This window comes from Chlorocebus sabaeus, chromosome 11, assembly GCF_047675955.1.
Source record: "Chlorocebus sabaeus isolate Y175 chromosome 11, mChlSab1.0.hap1, whole genome shotgun sequence".
NCBI classification, from domain to species: Eukaryota; Metazoa; Chordata; class Mammalia; order Primates; family Cercopithecidae; genus Chlorocebus; species Chlorocebus sabaeus.
Genome location: NC_132914.1, coordinates 69,819,596 through 69,838,830, shown reverse-complemented (window position 1 = coordinate 69,838,830; position 19,235 = coordinate 69,819,596). Strand labels below are relative to the sequence as shown.

At 34.3% G+C, this 19,235-nt stretch overlaps 1 protein-coding gene across 1 annotated transcript in view; it reads right to left on the bottom strand.

Moving 5' to 3' along the window:
• TRHDE (thyrotropin releasing hormone degrading enzyme) overlaps nt 1-19,235 on the bottom strand; it is a 417,786-nt gene that overhangs the window by 116,808 nt on the left and 281,743 nt on the right. Inside the window, exons 8-9 of the mRNA XM_008004042.3 lie at nt 2,079-2,144; nt 1,267-1,454 (exon numbers count right to left, since the gene is read on the bottom strand). Coding sequence (XP_008002233.2) covers nt 1,267-1,454; nt 2,079-2,144 — 254 coding nt within the window. The remainder of the gene's footprint in view (nt 1-1,266; nt 1,455-2,078; nt 2,145-19,235) is intronic.

Sequence of the window (19,235 nt, the reverse complement as noted above, 5' to 3'; positions counted from 1 at the left end):
TCAGAAGATTAGAAACAGCACCTGGCAGATGTGGGAAATCCAGGCTGGGGGAAGAAGCAATGACAGAGTCAGCCCCTAACAGTGGTGACAGTGTGGCAGGGTACAAGCACATTCCATGAGTCTACACAGTTGGATTGCAAAGGGTAGCGTGTTGAAGGTAAATATAGACTGTATATGGAGAGATACAAGACACTGCTTTAGTCACCAGAAACATTCATGAATTTCTCAGTCACTTAGACTGAGTGACTGGCTGGTCTTGGAGCTAGCCTACAGGGGAACAATTTCCATTCTTCTTAGAGATGACAAAGCAAACTGAATGTCTGTTCCCGATCTCCTGAACATGGCTGGACGATAAAGTCAGACTCCTAATTTTCCAAGATAATGGGAGACAGCATGGGTAACCTAATCCAAACATCTCATTGTGTTTACCAATTTTAACTTCTCTCCCTCTTCCTGTACCTCCCATCCCCCACCCCCACCCCCAGCTCTCACTGGAACCAAAGTCTTACTAGGGCATCTTAAATGAAATGAAATGGACTGATTTAAGTTTTAATATCTTTCCTTGGCCCAGACTTTAATGAGACACAAAACAGAAAACATAAAGTAGAAAAGAAAGAAAAATGCTACATGCTGAGTTATCAGTAATTAAATAAGAGTTTCAGCAGAAAGTTAAAGAAACAACAAATAAAGATTTTATGTATGCTGTCTGTTTATTGATTTTAAACACTAAAAATGAGAAAGAGAACATATGTTGATACTAAGTGACATTAATCGTTAGATCATCTCAAGGTACCGTTTTAAATTCCTTTGACTCAGACATTATTTCATTTGATTTTTGTTTTAGTTTTTCTGCATTATGAGTTTCTGTTCTCACTTGCTTTATAAATCTCACAGTGGGCTCAATTCCTTTTAATTCACAGCAATACATTTTAACTTTCTTGCATTTAATTCAAGAAACATTCATGGGGAAAAGTGAAAAATAACATTTTATTTTTTCTTAAACACCATGATTATTTAAAATTCTGTCTTCCTAAACAAATAACTTTGGTGTTTTTTCAGCTTGAAGGTTCAGATATCCAGGAAACGGGAGTAAAAAGAGAATCAAAATAACTTGTGTAAATAAAGAAACAAAAACTATATTTCACTTAATATATGTTTTAATAACAAAAAGCATTTCAGAATTTTGTTATTAATGCTCTTTGAAATATTAAAACTGCAAATGTAAGAATAAAAACAATATTTTTCATGTAAAAAAGAATGTTGTACCTGCTATTTTGAAGTTTAAGTGCTTTAGTTTTAGCACTGATATCATAGATAAAATGTTGTTGCGTAATTATTATTCTATTTTCTGCTGTTGTGTTTCCCAAGATGGTGATAACAGGATAACCCATCTGCAGTGTCCACTGATCCATTACTTCTTGTATATTTACATATTTCCCATTTCTTTTTAAAGCCTTTACAAAGAAAAATGTATAAATTAGTTTTATAAACATGAATTATCAACATAATTAACATTAAGCCATTTTTATTTCTATCTTTACTATTTACCTAAATATGAAAACATTTAAAGTCAGTGAAGCCAATATAATGTTAGTGAAATTAATCTTCTTACCCTAAGTTAAGCTTCATACATGTATATAAAAATGAAAGTTGTATTAACATTAAACTTTTTACATAACATAAAATAAAATCTGTGTTATTATTAAAGCAAATCCCTGCAGCATCAGTAAGTATTCCCAGCATGTCTAGTGCCACACTTAAATATTTGACATATAGGAAAAATTATTTCAAACTTCAATATTTATTTTTTTAACATGAATATCTTACACCATATTAAAATTATATTTCAGAAATATTGTCATGTTTGAAAGTAGGCGAGGTATCTTTTACTACCATTTGTAGTTTAGTTTTAAACCCCTTTGTTTTACAATATATTATATAAAACAAAAAATCAATATGAACAAATGAAAAATGTAAAAAGTGAAAACTGTCAGTGTCAATAAAGGCTATGAATGTCTTATAAATGCAATTCAAATATTCAAGTAGAGGTTTTGATATTTGAGCTTCCTATACTTTACCTCCGATAATGTATTCCAGAGATCATTTCTGGCTGCATTGCCATACTTATGAATGGTTAAATAATCCTACAAGAATATAAAATTGTAATTACAATTCAAAGGTTAAACAGTAACTAGTAAACACATTTATTTCTCAATTCAGTTAATAATTTTCGTATGTTGGAATTATATTACTAAAAAAGGACATAAAAGAAGATAAAGAATCTCATTTAAAAATATTCCAAAGAGATTTAAGTATAGAATATTTCCTAATTAAGTCATCAACCAATATTAATCTCTTAAAAATTATTTTCATAACTATAATCACTTCTTACAGATATCCAGGGTCAAAGATCTTTCTCTAATTGAGCGAGTCAACCTCAGTCAGTTCTGAAAACACTACCTCCTCAATGAAAGGTTTAGAGAAACTTTCCCATCAGGATTTTGTGTTAAAGTGTTGAAAAAGAAATATTTTATGAAAAAAAGAAAGGGCTAATATATGCTAATGTTAAGAGGGATTGCTTTGCCGAAAGAATACTCTCTTCACAATCTGTCTCCAGTTCAGTGGTCTCTCTGCAAACGAAAGACTGCCTATTACAATAATGATAAATACTTATTTCCATGGATTTGAAACACACATTAATATTTGATAAGAAAAAGTCATTCCTAAGTTTATTTAATATTTTGGGGCTTTGGACTTGCCATTTTTAATGTTTAGTTATTAGTGGTAAAACCTATACACTTTCTATCCGATTCACACTTTGTTCTCCTCTAAGAAGCACGGTTTGTCTCGTCAGGGTGCTATTTGGTTACGGCTGGTTTGCATTATTTTTTGTGATTTCAAAAGAGAAATATGAATATAAAAATAGTGTTATATTGTAAAAGTCCTTCCTTCTTCTTTTGAAATTCCATTATCTCTGCAACATATAGATAGTAGACAAAATCCTAAATGACATCAAAGTACTGAAAAGAAAAATGCTGACTCCTTCAGTACTTTATATGAAGTGGGCTACTCTGGGGATAATTAAACTTGGGGGAAGCAAATTTTCTGAAATACAAATTGTAACACCTGTGACAGGTTCAGCTTTTGTTGGCAACTCACAGCACAGCAAATGGCAACTCCCACTTAATCAGATGCCTAGAGATGCAATGTCCAACACTAACTTAGCAACCACAAATACATCACTGCCATCAGGTGTTATGAATAACTTTGTTAAAACATATAACCCTGAATAACCATTCTGAATCCTAATTTGGCTTTGAACATTCCATGTGAGGTTTTTCAACATAAACCCAGAGACCAGGATTTAAATAGATTATTTCAGATTTAACTTTCAAAATTATTCGTTATGCTCTTTTCACTTAAATGAATAAATTTGGGAATAAGATTTACAAAATATAACAGTGCGTTTTATTTTATTTTTTAATTTTGTATTTGAGACAAGATCTCACTCTGTCACCCAGGCTGGAGTGTAGTAGTATGATCAGGGCTCACTGCAGCCTTTACCTCCCAGGCTCAAGTGATACTCCTTCCTCAGCCTCCTCAGTAGCTGGGACTGCAGGCGCACACACCACTACACCCAGCTATATATTTTTTAAAATTTTTTGTAGCAACAGGATCCCATTATGTTGCCCATGCTGGCCTTGAGCTCCTGGGCTTGAGCTAGTCTCCCTCCATGGCCTCCCAAATGGTTGAGATTACAGGCCTTAGCCACAGTGCCTAACTTGCATTTTATTTTAGTGATGTAATAATAAATGGTGCTAATATTAGAACTCTTTAGCCTTAGGTTCTGTTTATGGGTAGTGCTGCTAGGCTATTTCAGCAAAGGGGAAATAAAGGAATACTATAAAATCCAATATACAATTTTCTTCTCAAAGATCATAAAAGTCTAACTATTCATAATATCAGTTGACCTTGTCCTACTATCATCAGTTTGAACTATTTCTTCCCTTGTCAGTTTAGAAAAAGGTTCAAGTTTCCACTTCAAGCAGGCTGAAATGAAAATTATCCAGACATAAGAAGCAATTTCCAACTTGCCTGCCTCTATATTCAGGGAAGATAACATATCTTCTTGAACTCTCAGTAACCCTGATATTCAGATGTTATTGGAATATTACATGTGCCAACTTTTTTTAAAAAAAGATTCTATTTTTTTAAAGAGAAAGTTTGCATAAACATACTCATAGCTTGAATTAAGAAAATTTTGCAGAATTATAAATAAACTTAAAGGATAATGAGTATGTTTTAATAATCAGTCATCTATTTTTTTTTCATTAATTCCACAAAATGTATGGAGCACTTAGCGTGTTCAAGTAACTTTCTAGTACAGGGGAAATAATGGTGAAGAAAAGGTTACTGGGAACAACCATAAATACCGAGATGTGATTTGTGTAGGGAGATTTCCATGACTGAAGCTATAGAAATCTTGGCATAATAACCACTTGGCAAGATGAAATCATATGTGGTATCTCATTGAATAAAAATATTTTAAGTTCTTTTCAAACCTCTAAGTCAGTGAATATGAAAGTCCTCAGAGATATAAATCTGAAATGGAAATCTAAGTTTACGTTTATGTGTATAAAAGTCAATCTTCAGCAGATTTGACATTATGACATAAAATAGAAGAATGTTTTAATATTAACTTTAAAAGAATTGTGGTTTCTCTATACTAGGTATTTCAGAAATAATAGAGTTATTGTAAGGAATAAAATAAAGATAATCACCAGACTATTCTTAAAGAGACATAACAAATAATATAGACTGATTAAAAGTTAAAACTCTATTAAACAAGAATATATTACATCTGCCTATGGAGAGAGGCATCACAGCATAGTGGTTTAAAATGCAGTAACAAGAGCCTGCCTTGGTTCAAACCCAAGGTCCAACATTCACTAGCTATATGAGCTTTAAAAAGCTGTTTAACTCTTTGTGCCTACCTTCGCATATATAACAATGGGGATAACAAAATAACTACTATATATATTTTTCTGAGAATTGAATGATTCAATATACAGTGTTAAAAGAGTGAAGAATACCTAACACATCATAAATATTCGGTGGGTGTTCTCTGTGGTAATCTCTTTAATAATCTCAGGCTATAGGTTGGAAAACTGAGAAACTGAGAAGGAAATGCATCATTATCAATAATAATGAAAGTGCACAGCACATGAAAACAGTAATATTTGTCTCCTTTTTAACACTGTGTGAGTTGTCTTATAATTTATCTCATTCAATCCACACAACAACACTAGAGGTAGATATTATCACCATCATCTAAGAAATTAGAACATTGGAACTCAGAGTCTTCAGCCTACATCCAAACCCCATGCCTCTGGCTACCCAAATCCAATATCCAAGATATCCAAGCCACATAGATAACCGAGTCCTATTAAAAACTGAACTCATTATCCTCCCCTACATTGGATCCTTTTGGTGGCCCTTCTCCAGTGAAGACCTTTTCATCCACCCCTAGCAAAGAGTTATCTTGATGCCTTGATTGCCCTTTCCACCACATTCAATTAAACATACATGAACTAAATATACTCTAAGATTCTCACTTTTCCTTACCTGTATATCTACTGTTCAGAATCTTACATGGATGATGACAGCTGCCCTTGTTTCTGCTTTGTCCCTTTCACATCTAGTCTCTCCCACGAAGCCAGAATATTTTTCATTAAATATACTCATAAATCCCTGCTATGTTCAGAATATAGTCCAAACTCCTTAATACAGCCTAAAAATTGCCCTCATAGTCTTGTCCCTCTGTATTCCTCAAATCCCATTTGTTAACTTGTTGCTCCCTGCATGAATTTAGCCACTTTCAGCTTTCTGAAGATGTCTAATGGATATTTTGTCTCATTTCTGGTTCTCTGCACATGCAATTCTCTACATACTCTTTTCTCCTTTGGCTATCTCAATTCAATTCAATTCAATTTCTAGGACTCAATTTTGATACATTTCCTCCAGGAATCATTTCCCATCCACTTCAACCTCCTTCCTAATTCTAAGTTAAATATCTCTTTTATATTGTCACACAATGTTCTATATAATAGCATTTATCCCACTGTGTCATAGGTGCCTGTTTATTAGTTTGACTGTTCACACAGTCTGTAAACTCTGTGAGAGTAATGACTGCCAATCTTGTTTACCACTATTTAACCAACATCTTTGTGCCCAGTCTAGTACACAACTGGTGCTTTCTCTCTCTCTCTTTCTCTCTCTCTCTCTCTATATATATATATATATTTAAATATATATATATGTATATCAGGATCCCTCAAAATATCATATTTAAATATTAAGATGGGACATAATTCATTATTTCAGTATATATTTGTCAGGCATATAATTTGAATGGATATATGCGATTGCATATCATGTCATCAAAAATTGTGAACTATTGCATCCAAGACCATTTTTGTTTTATTTCATTTGCTAACAAGTGATGTGGTTCATAACATGTCATGTGTAAAATCCAACAGGACTAATAAAGACAAGGGGAAAAGTAAAGAGTGAATTAAGGAAGTAAAGCTCTATTATCTTTTAAGATTTATATAGAAATAATTATGGAATAATTGTTTTCCTATTAATGAATCTTCTAGCATGCTAGGATAGAGGATTAACCACATAAATGGTTTACTCCTTGAGACATAAAGGGATGATTCCATAAAAACCATATGGATTCGTTTACATGTATTTAGCTGCAAGTAATAAACATCCACCATAGAATGACTTTTAAAATAGCAGTATTTAGGCTGAGCGCAGTGGCTCATGCCTGTAATCCCAGCACTTTGGGAGGCCGAGGTGGGCGGATCACGAGGTCAGGAGATCGAGAACGTCCTGGCTAACATGGTGAAACCCCGTCTCTACTAAAAATACAAAAAAATTAGCTGGGTGTAGTGGTGGGTTCCTATGGTACCAGCTACTCAGGAGGCTGAGGCAGGAGAATGGCGTGAACCCAGGAGGCGGAGCTTGCAGCCCACTGCACTCCAGCCTGGTGACAGAGACTCCTTCTCAAAAAAAAAAAAAAAAAAAAAAAAAAGCTGTGCTGATTCTTTCCTATCATAAGTAGGTAGGACAGAGCTGTAGCCACTTTCTTCTGGAATTATTTTGGTCCCGCCCCATCTGTGATTTAGCTCCATTTTCAGGTTCGTGGCTAGATGGCAGCAGCAATCATCATATTCAGACATGACATTGTACAGAGGAAAGATATAGAATTTCTTCCTGAGAACCTCCTTTAAAGAATCAGGAAAACTTCCCCTCAAATTCTGCAGCAAATTTCCCACATTTGTCATTTGTCAAAATTGCACCATGTGCTCTAGCAAGAATCTGTTACTGCATCTTAAGGGACCATTGTTTGAACTTTACCCAAGGAAAGACACAGTCCTCTCAAGTATATGGTTGTTTAGAAGAGGGTGAGAATTAGAAAAAAAAAAAAATCAGAATTCAGCTAATAAAAAAGGGAGGCAACTAGATATAGGAAGACCACCACCAGTAGTGCTTTCTCCAGTGAGACAGGGTACAGCAGCCTGGGACTCATTGACACTGGGAAGTAGGATGTCCTATACTTGTAAGACTAGTCTGGAAATGCTAGGTAAATTCAAGCATTGATTTTTCTGACTATGTGACAAGAAGGCTGAAGCAAGAGTTTGAAATATTGTTGCTTTCTATCAAGAATAATTGTACCTCAAAAAAATTTGTAGTGGGCATTTGTCATTTTTTGGCTTTCCAGCATTTAAACACCAGTTTTATAGGGGGGCAATCACTCACTATGGAATCTGGGAGGAAGGCAAAATCTCTGCCTTCCTCTATTGAAATGGAAGGGACAAAATACTAAATATTCCCTCTCCACTTTCCCTGGCAGCTAAAGCCTGGGCATGTGCTCTGGCCTCAGACAAGGGGATGCTTTGTCCTAGCACTATGAATCCTAAAAGAGTAGCACCTGTCATGGTGACACTAAGGGTCCTGTGGTAGCCACTCTAATGGGGAAAGCTGAACCTGACACTCCTGTGGCATGACCTTGGCTACATCTCTTGATTTTTTATCTCTTTTAGTTCTTATTCTATTTTGTAAGCCTGGTTCTTCAGCCTTCCCAATGATTCAATGGGCTACCTATATCCTTCAAATAATTTTCATTCTGCCTAATTTAACCAGAATTTGTTTCTGTTGCTTGCATAATACAACCCTAATGGGTTAAACAAAATGAAGGAAGACACTTCTACACTATCTTAGTGATCCCTAGTAAGAAAATAAACTATTGCCTACAACTTACACAAAATAAAAGCTAAAGAACATTAAAATCTATTTAGTAAATCAGTTAGGCGTTTGTTGTTGTTATGAACAGTAGGTATGGCATGAAAGACATGTATACTTAATTTTTTATGTTTTAAAAGCAGACAAGAATGTTGGAGAGAAAGATTAAAACTGAAATAAAGTGGAGAAGGTTCTATAGATGGAGGGGCAGACAGAGTGACAACAACAAAAACATTTTAAAAAGCAACACTTTTGTCTTAAACAAAGCTTCCAAAGCAGTGACTTCTGCACTGAGAACTGTAAGTTCTGAACTTATATATTTGTAAGTATGTGCATTATTAGAGTAAGATGATCTTAAAGGGATCCATGAACAACAGCAAAAGTAGATTGAAAGTATCAGATCACAGCAAAGTCACACAAGAGTTGGATGAAACCCATTTGAAGCCTGGCCCATGCACTTCAGAGGATGTTTTTACATTCCCTAACCTTGACAAACAGGAGCAAGGAGACTACAACAGTGACAGGTGACCAACTCAAACAAAGAAAGCTAGACTATAGACCAAGGTATCTATTTGGATTCATACCTAGAAATTGATGGAAATTTTAAGATTAAATAAAAATGAGTAACAAAGCACTAAGAAAGTCTTATGCAAAGATTAAAAAATAATATTTATATTTTAATTATATTAGATAAGAGTCAGAGATGAAAAGGTATAAATAATTATTGAAACTTTTCTTTATTATTAAATTATATTAGGTTTCCAAGACATAAGTCCAGTATAATAAGAACCATTACAAAACTTTTTGAGGTACAGCCGTTCAAGCCACCCGACATGAAAAGAAAAAAAGAGATGATAGATCTAGGAAAGAAAGCTATTGGAGAGATAGAAGAAGAATAATTGAAAGTCAGTTTTCATGCTTTGCATGCCATTCTGATTCTGAATTTTTAAATGTGTTTACCCTAAATTTACCTTTAGAAGTGGCTTGCTTAGATATGAGAGTATTTAGAACACAAAAGTCATTTTACATGTTTTGCAAATCCATTACTCCACCCAATTAATGTAAATTTTGTAAGAATAAGTGTATTCTTATAAGTGGCTGCTAAATATAGTAGAACATCAGAACATTTTAAATCAAAACAACGTGCCAGCTCATGAAAGGGTTTCTTGTTTGTTTGCTTTAAATTACAGATAATGGCATCTTCTCACACCACTTTTGTTTTCAAATATCTCCTATGTTGTAATTATAGATCATACCGTCAATTCCTCAAACTGCAGGCACATGACCAGAGTTACAATATTTCCGCTGTAGGATTTCTATGCCATTCCAGAACAAAGTGACAAGGTCCTACACCTGTCAGTGAAATAATGTGTCACAGTCTATAGAGGAGTTCTGGGGTACTAAAATATTTCTACATCTCACTTTTGCTGCTGGCATGAAATATTACTGAGACATAAAGTGAATCTATTGGTAAAAATGAAGTTTGTGAATTGCTTTTTCTGAATATCCTGATAAAGGGCTTTGATCATCACTCACTCCCAAAATAGATAAATTACATCCTGGTTGGTAAAAATGGACTGCTTCTTGTAAATCAAGTTGCCCACTGATTGTAGACATATACACAGAGTTCCCCTCTCCCACCTCTGTGCTCTCTCAGCCCTGGTGCTGGTGGCAATTTGGGAAGAAATGTAATTTAGTTGAGAAAGAAGGTATATATAAACTAGGTATAGGTATTAATCCAGGCTGATCCCTACCAGTCATGTGATCTGTTAAAGTATCTATTTTCTCTAAACCTTAATTTCTTCAACTGAAAAATGTACATAATGTAGTGCTTACCTGATAAGGGTATGCACAGAAAATGATATAAAACAAATAAACGACTTAGAAAAATACCAACCACATAAAGAATCCAAAAAACTTCAGTTATTTTAATAGCAAGATAAATGGGAAAAAAGGGCTAGTGTCAAAAGTCTTCTTCAATCTTCCCTCCAAGAGAAGCCAAAATGTTCTAGAGACACCATAAGAAAATTATATGGACTTGGCCAGGAGCGGTGGCTCACTCCTGTAATCCCAGCATTTTGGAAGGCTGAAGCACGTGAATCACCTGAGGTCAGGAGGTCAAGGCCAGCCTGGCCAATGTGGTAAAACTCATCTCTACTAAAAATACAAAAATTAGCCAGGTGAGGTGGCAGCCACCTGTAAACCCAGCTACTCAGGAAGCTGAGGCAGGAGAATGGCTTGAATCTAGGAGGCAGAAGTTGCAGTGAGTCGAGATCGTACCATTGCACTCCAGCCTGGGCTACGAGAGCGAAACTCCAAAAAAAAAAAAAAGGAGAAAAAGAAAAGAGCAGAGCAGAGAAAAGAGAAGAGAAGAGAAGAGGAGAGGAGAGGAGAGGAGAGGAGAGGAGAGGAGAGGAGAGGAGAGAAGAGGAGAGGAGAAAAGCAAAGAAAAGAAAAGCAAAGAAAAGAACATTATACGTACTAATTGAAGGAGGAAATCGCCTGGGTGGGGTGGGTTGGGGGGATGCAGTGGAGCAGTAGAAAAGGAAAAGAAAAATTAAGAACAAAGCTTCCTTTAGGCTTGAGAAAAGCTGCTTACAAGACTTCCTTCCAAATACAGGAAAGTAATGGGTTTTGGACAGTTCTCCAAGTTGTGGGCACTAGCAGCCTGTCTTTCACAGAGCTCTACTGAGATGACAAGACCCCTGATGGGCAGTTCATGGAATGGGTACACTAATTCGACTCAGCACAAAACAGACTTACCCAAGTTGGCACTCATGCAATAAAGACACTAATCTTACTGTTCTTATTATTAATGGTGGGTTATTTGTCTAGCAGATTCTTCCTGTCTTCTCTTCCCTGAGTATCCAGATTAGATTTCATAGATCATCTTAATCAATCCTGGGAAACAGCCTCATCTGTTTTGTTTTACTGTCCTTCAATTACAGTGCTTGGCAAAAATCCCAGTCATGGAGGAATCCAAATATTTGTCTTCTCTAAACCTGTACTCATACAGCTGAATATCGCAGAAGAAAATCATGCAACTGAACAGCTGAGCTTATTCATAATCACCAAATTCAAATAGAAACTCAAAACTGTTAGAAAGTACCTTTCTACCCTTTGAATTCTCTATCTTCAACTTTCTCCACTTCCCACTCTTACTTCATTTTCATTCAGCTAGTGACCTTCTCTCAAAAAACCCTAAAAAACTATAAGTCATCAGAAAGGATTTCTCTGATTTCCCCATTGCCAGCTTTCCAAATTTACTGGAGATAAATCTCCTATTAAAGACAAGTGCCTTCACCTTCTCAAAGAGCAAGGTCCTAGAGTTACTTCTCACTTCTCCAACATTATCAGAGTCATCTCTTGAATCTTTATCTGCCAGCTTAGAACTAGTACAACTCCCTCTCATCTTTAAAAATAAAACAAAAATCTTCCTTAGCCTTTATCCCCCTCTAACAACTGACCCTCTTTTTCTTATCTCCTTCCTTGAAAAAATTTGTTTAATTTTATTCTACATACTCTGTTTCCATTTCCACATTCCCATTCACTCTTTAACCTACTCCACTGAAATCGATGAATTTACAGGGTACCAAAAGGAACAGTTTACAGTTGTTATCCTTCTCCACCTTGCTACTGCATTTAACATTGTTGGTCATCCACTTTCTTGTTCTTGAAACAAACTCTTCTCTAAGCATCTGTGATACGATGCCTTGGTACTCTGCCTGCCTCTCTAGCTGTTCCAACTCAGTCATCTCTACGGGCTCCTCCTCTTCTCTGAACCCCCAGTTGTTACAGTTGTTCAAGGCGTGTTTCCAGGTCCTCATCCCAGAAACCTCAGAACCATTCTTGATTACATTATCTTCCTCACTTCGCATACCACGCTCTTCATCCAATTTATCCCTAGGTCCATTGTATTCTACCATTAAAAAACATTTGAGATCCATCTATGTCTCCATTTCTGTGAACCATTTAAGCCTTGATAATCTCTCACCTGAATATAAAAATATCTTCCTTACTTTTTTTGCCGAATCCCTTTCTTGGTATTCTGACTGCCCCAATCCCAGTGTGTTATTACAATTAGCCAGAGAACTGTTCTGTATGTAAATAGAGCCATGTCATATCCAGTTTAAAACTGTTTAATACAGCACTTGGAATAATATTAAATCTTCTTAGCACAGACTATTGGGCAATGCATGGTTGCCTGCTGCTCACCTCTCCTACCTCTTGTTCTTACTACCTCTACACATCCACCAGTTTCTTTCGTTTCCTTAAACATGCTCAGTTCTTGTCTTAGCCCTTCCCTCTTCTTGGAATCTCCCTGACCCCCATCTTTCTTCCTTCAGACCTCAGCATACCTACCGTCTTCTCAAGGATTCCCTAAACAACCGATCTAGAGTTGTTCCAACCACCCACTCACTATGCTTTCTCACAGCATCCTATTTTTCCTTCCTAGAATTTTTTCACATTGAGCAAAAAATAGATTTATTTGTTTTTTCCTATCTATGGTGTATCCCCTTTATCCTGTTACATGATTCATGAGAACAGGGGCCATATCTACTGTGTACAGCATGCCCTGAATACTTAGTACTTATCATGATGTCTGACATAGACTAGATGCATAATAAATACATGTGGAATAAATGAATGACTGGACATGTCTAATGGGTGGGGAATGTGAACTGTATATATAAAACTAAGCAAAGCTGGTACAGGAAGAGAAATTATAATTTTGTTTTTTAGCAGAAAACATTAAGAAATGATTTTTAATACTTACATGTGTTATTTTTCTTAAATGGAAAAGAAAATGATCTGTAAAATAATCATAAGGAGAGACCTTGAGCAGAAGAGAGAAGGTGAATACAGGAGACTGATTGCAAAAGGAAATCAGATTCAGTATAACAAGTGAATATTGTTATACTATGGTAGTATAACAATAACTACCATTTCTTTCTGTGCCGTGTTAACACGAAGTTCTCTCTTCCATAAACAAAAATACAGAGGTAGACAAAAGGGAAATTTTGGATGCATACAAACCTTTTGTAAACCAGGTTCAAAATATGTAACTTAAGTCTTTGCAACACTCCTAGGCCAATAATTTATAAGGTGTTTTTTCATAACAATAATTCTGACATATTAAATATAAGAGAAAAAGAATTTGCAGTAAATATGTTATAGTTCATTACTTTTATTTTATAACTAAATAAAGTTACTAAAAAGAGAGTAAGACCTCAATTTTAATGCATAAGACACATGGATAAATGTTATAAAAGAGTGAATGAAAGGAGTGAAATGCAAGCAGAGAATGTATTAAAATATTTCATAGCCTCATTTATGATAAAATGTATACACTGAAATAACAACGAAAAAAGTTTTTTACTTACTAAATTAGTAAGAAATTTATTCTGAAAAGTTATAAGAATCCTGTTTACTTAGTATAGTATAAACAGAGAACTTTCAAACTTCTAGCATTATACACTGGTTTAATATTTTGGAGAAAAAATTGATACTCTGTTCCTAAAATATATATATGAAGAGATAGTTGAAAATATCAACTAAGTTGAAAATTTCAACTAAGATAGTTGAAAAAATCCAATGTAAAGATTATTAGAGTGTTATTTAACAAAAATTGGACAGCAATGTAACTGCTCACAAACATGGATAAAACAAAATATATTATGGTACATCTATGTCACATTACTAGTATTAAACTAAGCTATGTAACAGAATCATGTCAAGCAATTATGAAAATATTAGTAAATGAGGAGAAATATTTTTAAGTTAGGAGCAATTTTTGTAATGTTTCCAAATATATAGTTCTAGGCTATTACACGCACTTTCCAAAAAGAGAACATAAAATAAAAAGAAAAATAAATTTTAAAAGAAAAAGAAAGAAAACTGCTGATGCAGGAGCTAAGTAGGTTACAGAAAAATGCCTGTAAGGCAAGTTTATTATAGTACAGAACCAGCGATCTAACCAAATGGTAATGTCTACGAAGAGTCAGAGACAGTTTTTAGTAGATGTGTCCATATTTACAGATTGGCGTGCATTTACACATATAGTAACATACAAATACATCCATATGTCAACTAAATGTGTCTAATAATTTCATAGATACATTTAAATAACCAAAAATGTCATTTCATAGTATCAACCCAATTAGCCAATATGTAATACATCTTGAGCCCTTAACTAACAGATAAAAGATAACCAATACATATAAACATATGAGACCTCCTGTTGAGCTGGACAAATGCCTGCAGGATTATTAAATAGAGATATATGTCTCTAAAAATAATGGCTTTTTAGTTATATAGCCACATTAGTCGGTTAACAACCTATAAATCAGAAGAAAAATAATAAAGATTCAATCAGTGGCTGTATATTTAAAAAGCTGATGAATAAAAGTTATTTCTCTCTGATCCAGAAATATGAATACAGAATGCTATTTACTTTTTTAAAGTACTTGTTTGTATTAAAGATGGAATTCTTAATTCTGAAATCCATCAAATCTTTTCTGAAACTTAAATATTTCTTTCTCTATAACATGCTCATTAATTTTCCTTTATAGTTATGTCTTTAATAAATTAAATGCCAATTAAGTCAAATCAAATAATTAAAAATTAGTAATGATAACATTATTATCATATGACATTGAGTGAACACATCAAATTATTTTCAAGTTGTTAACCATTTTACCCATAGCATATCTAAAACTGCATAGCATTTTAAGCAAAACTAGGAGACATTGGAGCAAAAGCTGTCTATGGTCATTCATTTTAGATTGAGTATGATTCAGCTGCCATCTGGATAAAAACACAATATTATCTCTTCAGAAAGAAAATTACCTTTGACACAATGTCTCTGCTCCTCTATTATTTTCTGACTTTTTACTTATCTGAAAACCTACATGTAAGGGAGAAAACACTCTCTCACAAATGTAAGCCTGCAGTTTTCAACTAAAAATCCTGCATACACGTGTTACCATATAACACTTCATTGGAACACAAGTTATTGAGTATGTTGTTGCTACTAATAATCCCTATGGCTTTGTGCCTGTCATTACCTTCAGGCTATCAGAATTTTATGAGCACAAACCAATAATAATGATATTTCCCTTTTGCTTTTTATCCACACCTCATTGCCTTACATTGATTTGCATAAGCAATTTCCACCCTGATAATTGGAGCCAAACATCTTGTTGTAGGTTACCTTATGGAAAAGAGCAGTTAAATACTAATCAAGAGAAATCTTTCTTTATTCAACCATATTTTAGATGATGCTGAATTACCCTCACTGCTTGAGCAGGAAGGTGACTCACTTTCTGACAGGGATTTCAGACTTTTGGGTTTGTATCAAGCTTAATAATGATCTCACTTTATAATTTCAATACCCTGGTGTTGACTCATAACAACATGAAGAATGGTACTACTAGGCTCAAATCATTAAAACAACATTGTTTTGTTTGAAAGAAAAAGCCATAGCATAGGTACTAATTATTTTTTTAACAGCTACCAAGCCAGTCAATGTTATCTGAGGATTTTATAATTACAGTTTTAATTTTTAATTGCCAGAAAAATCTGAAAAAAATGTAATTAGGGAGATTAAAACCTACAAATGAAATAAAATCCAAGTCATGTAAAGATATATATCTAAAAGAATCATTACTTGAATTACTTACTTTAAAAGTAAGACTTATTCTACTTATGTAGAATCAGGATTTGAACTATTGGACTTAAATTATAAAAACAAAGTTAAAGAAGTAGATTCTAATTTATTGATCAAATGAATATTTTAACTATAAGCATTGTTGTATATGGATGAATAGTAATGTATATGCATGTAAACACTAAGAACCCTGTAAGTGAGAGATGCAATAATTACCAAAAGATGCTGTTAGGTGAGTAATTTTTATTAGAGAAGGAATTTAGATAAAACATTTATTTATAGGAGAAGGGAATATTTCAGAGAGATACGTGAAATCACCAAGAACTTCTATAGAGACAGACAAAAATATTAGGGCAAAATTGCAGTATATTTATATTCCAGGTACCACACAGAAAGGGAAATTCAACAACACTGGGTCCTACAGTCTGTCCAAGAGGAAGAGAGGATAGAAGTGGGGTTACACTGCACATATTCCACCCCAAAGTTACACTAGTAAGGACTCTACTTATGCTTGCAACATTTTAATGAGAAAACTAGATTCCAATAGTATAAATATTAAATAGGCATGAAACCCATAAGTGATCTTGCTAGCTTGTCCTTAGAAATGACCTAGGAAGGAATTTGGAGATGTGTATACCACAAACAAAAATGAGGTGCTAAAGATAAGAATGATATAAATCTAAAAATTGTAACTGGAGCTTCTGTGCAAGAGACAGTTTCTAGTTATTGCCGACCTGCCTATTGCATTTCTCACTGACTCTGCTTAAGTTGCAACAGGTCATGTATTATGCAGATGCTTTCTTAGTCATCATTACTCTCTGGAATTATCACTAGGAGAAAGTCTTGGGTTGGGAGAACACATAATCTTGTTTTCCAGATGTCCTATGTAGAGGTGGTCTTAAATCAAAAGCAATTTCGGTGAACTGCTGCTGTACTTTAACTTATCCCAGGAGGATTGGCCCACCTGGGGAGGTAAGAATGAGGATCCTACAGTTGTGATTATGCAAACCAAAGGCTAAATTTGTAAGTTAATCAAAAACCAAAACAATTATTCACAGTAGTAAACTTCCCTGTCTTTTTTCCAGATCCTTATTTTATGAGTAATCACTTTAGAAATTTACGAATTTTATATATTACTGGTACTGATTCACCATGATATAATCAAATCTACTCATTCAAAGAGAAAACTGGATATTACAGACCACAAACAACTGGACTGAAGTTATGAAGTTAGTAAAATGTGGTAATTGTTGATTTGATTTCCTTATATCTCTCATCATATGTCCTGGTAAAATTATTGAAATCAGTTGAGAACATTCTCTGCTCTAGCTAGGGAAGTATCATATGGTCTTAATACAATATTAAGGAAGAGATGAATAAAGGAGTTAATACTTTTTAAATATCCATATGGTAATAAAACAACCTGTAAAAACAATGCAAATAATATTTAATCAATAGAATAAAGACATTTATGGATTAAGTGTGTCAGACTGTTGGCCATTCACCACCACTTCTCCTACCATCTACCCTCTTGTGCACTGCATGGGTTAGAAGCTTGAATGCTACATTTCCAGGAATCCTTTGCTAGTTAGGCTCAACTTTATGTTCTGCAAAATGAAAAGCACACATAAAAGAATATGGATGGCAGTAAAGAAGGAGGAGTTGTCATTGCTCAGATAACAGAGAGCAGGCATGTGGGCTTTGGCAGAAGGCAGGGGTAAAGTATTACCAGTGGCTTTCAGGTGTATTCCAGGCAGCTGAGAATATGTGCATTACTTCCCTATGAAACTCAAATGTCTTTACTTCTGGAAGGGTGGCAGTAGCTTTCCTGACCTTTACTTCCATAACCCTGCCAAGAGTTTCAGAAAATGACTATATCCAATGTTAATTCCCTTTCTGCTTGAAATATTACTAAAGGTTTTAGTATGTTACAGAATTACATACCAGAAGTGATTGTAGACCCTTAGAGATGGTTATCTACAGTTGTCTGTCTGCCTTGATTAGATTTAAAGAAGGTAATGTCATTAATAACGAGTGATAGGATCATGATAATTAATCATTTTCAGGCCAAAACTGTTGCTTAAATGATTATCGATAGTTTCCTAAACTGAAGAATAAGATTTGGGAAAACAAATGACTGTTTCAATAGAACATTATGGATGAATAGAGAATTACAAAGTCTTTGAGAGGCTTGGCTATTTCTGACTGGACTGGAGACATTACAAAAACCAAACAACCTTAGTACTTTAAATTCTCAGCTGAAGGTTTGGCAGGGAACCAGAGATCTATGACTATGTGAAAAGAATCATGTATCTCTTTTAGGCTTAGAATCAATGTATCCAAAAAGTAAACTATGATTTAAAATTCTGAATGGCAAAATTACAAGTCAAGTAAATTTTGTCTTTTATGTGAGAGTTAGGGTATGGACTAGGAAAGTGTAGGATGCAGAATCGGAATGCAGGCCTCAAAGGTCTAAATTTCACTGAGCCTCCGTGGTAGCTTTTCTTGTCTCTGAAAAAGCAAATTCCCCTTGTTTGAGTTCCCTGTAATGTCATTCATCAAGGAGGCTGCTGACTCCTCTCAAAACCAATTCCAACATATCTAAACGCAAAACCAATAGGTAGAATTGGTTTCAGCAGATTTCAAGAGTTCAAGTAGAAATTTCAGCATTAGAAGATGGAATTTACACTGAAAATCACCAAGAAATTTCAAGAGTTCTTAGCATATAACATCTAAAACCACTGTAGCTTAATCATAAATTTGTAAAGTATCCAGAGCCAATTATGAAAGTGAACAAGTAAATAAAAGCCAAAGAAATATAAGTCGTTTCTTGATACTAGAAAAATAAAACTCACCAGCAAAAACTCCCTGTTACAAAAATGCTGTTCTGGTTTGACTACATTTATAGTTCTCTATATATTGATAGTTATATAATACAGTCTTAATATTCAAATGATTAAAGATTCAAAAAAAATGGAGTCACTCTTGCATATCTAGTTTACAAATGTGTCCATCAAATTAAAACAGCTGTCCCAAATTAAATATATCAAACCCAAATTGTCTAACTAGTAAACTGCATTAAAGTAATCCTAGATTTACAGAATATAAAAGATAAAAGGAATCTTACAGTATTTAGTCCAACTCTTACATTTCATAACGATAATGTCAGAGGTCAAAAGAAGTCTAGTGACTTGCAGAAAACCACTATTAACTGGAGGTATAAATGAGAAATATTTCTCCTTATTTATTCTATTGC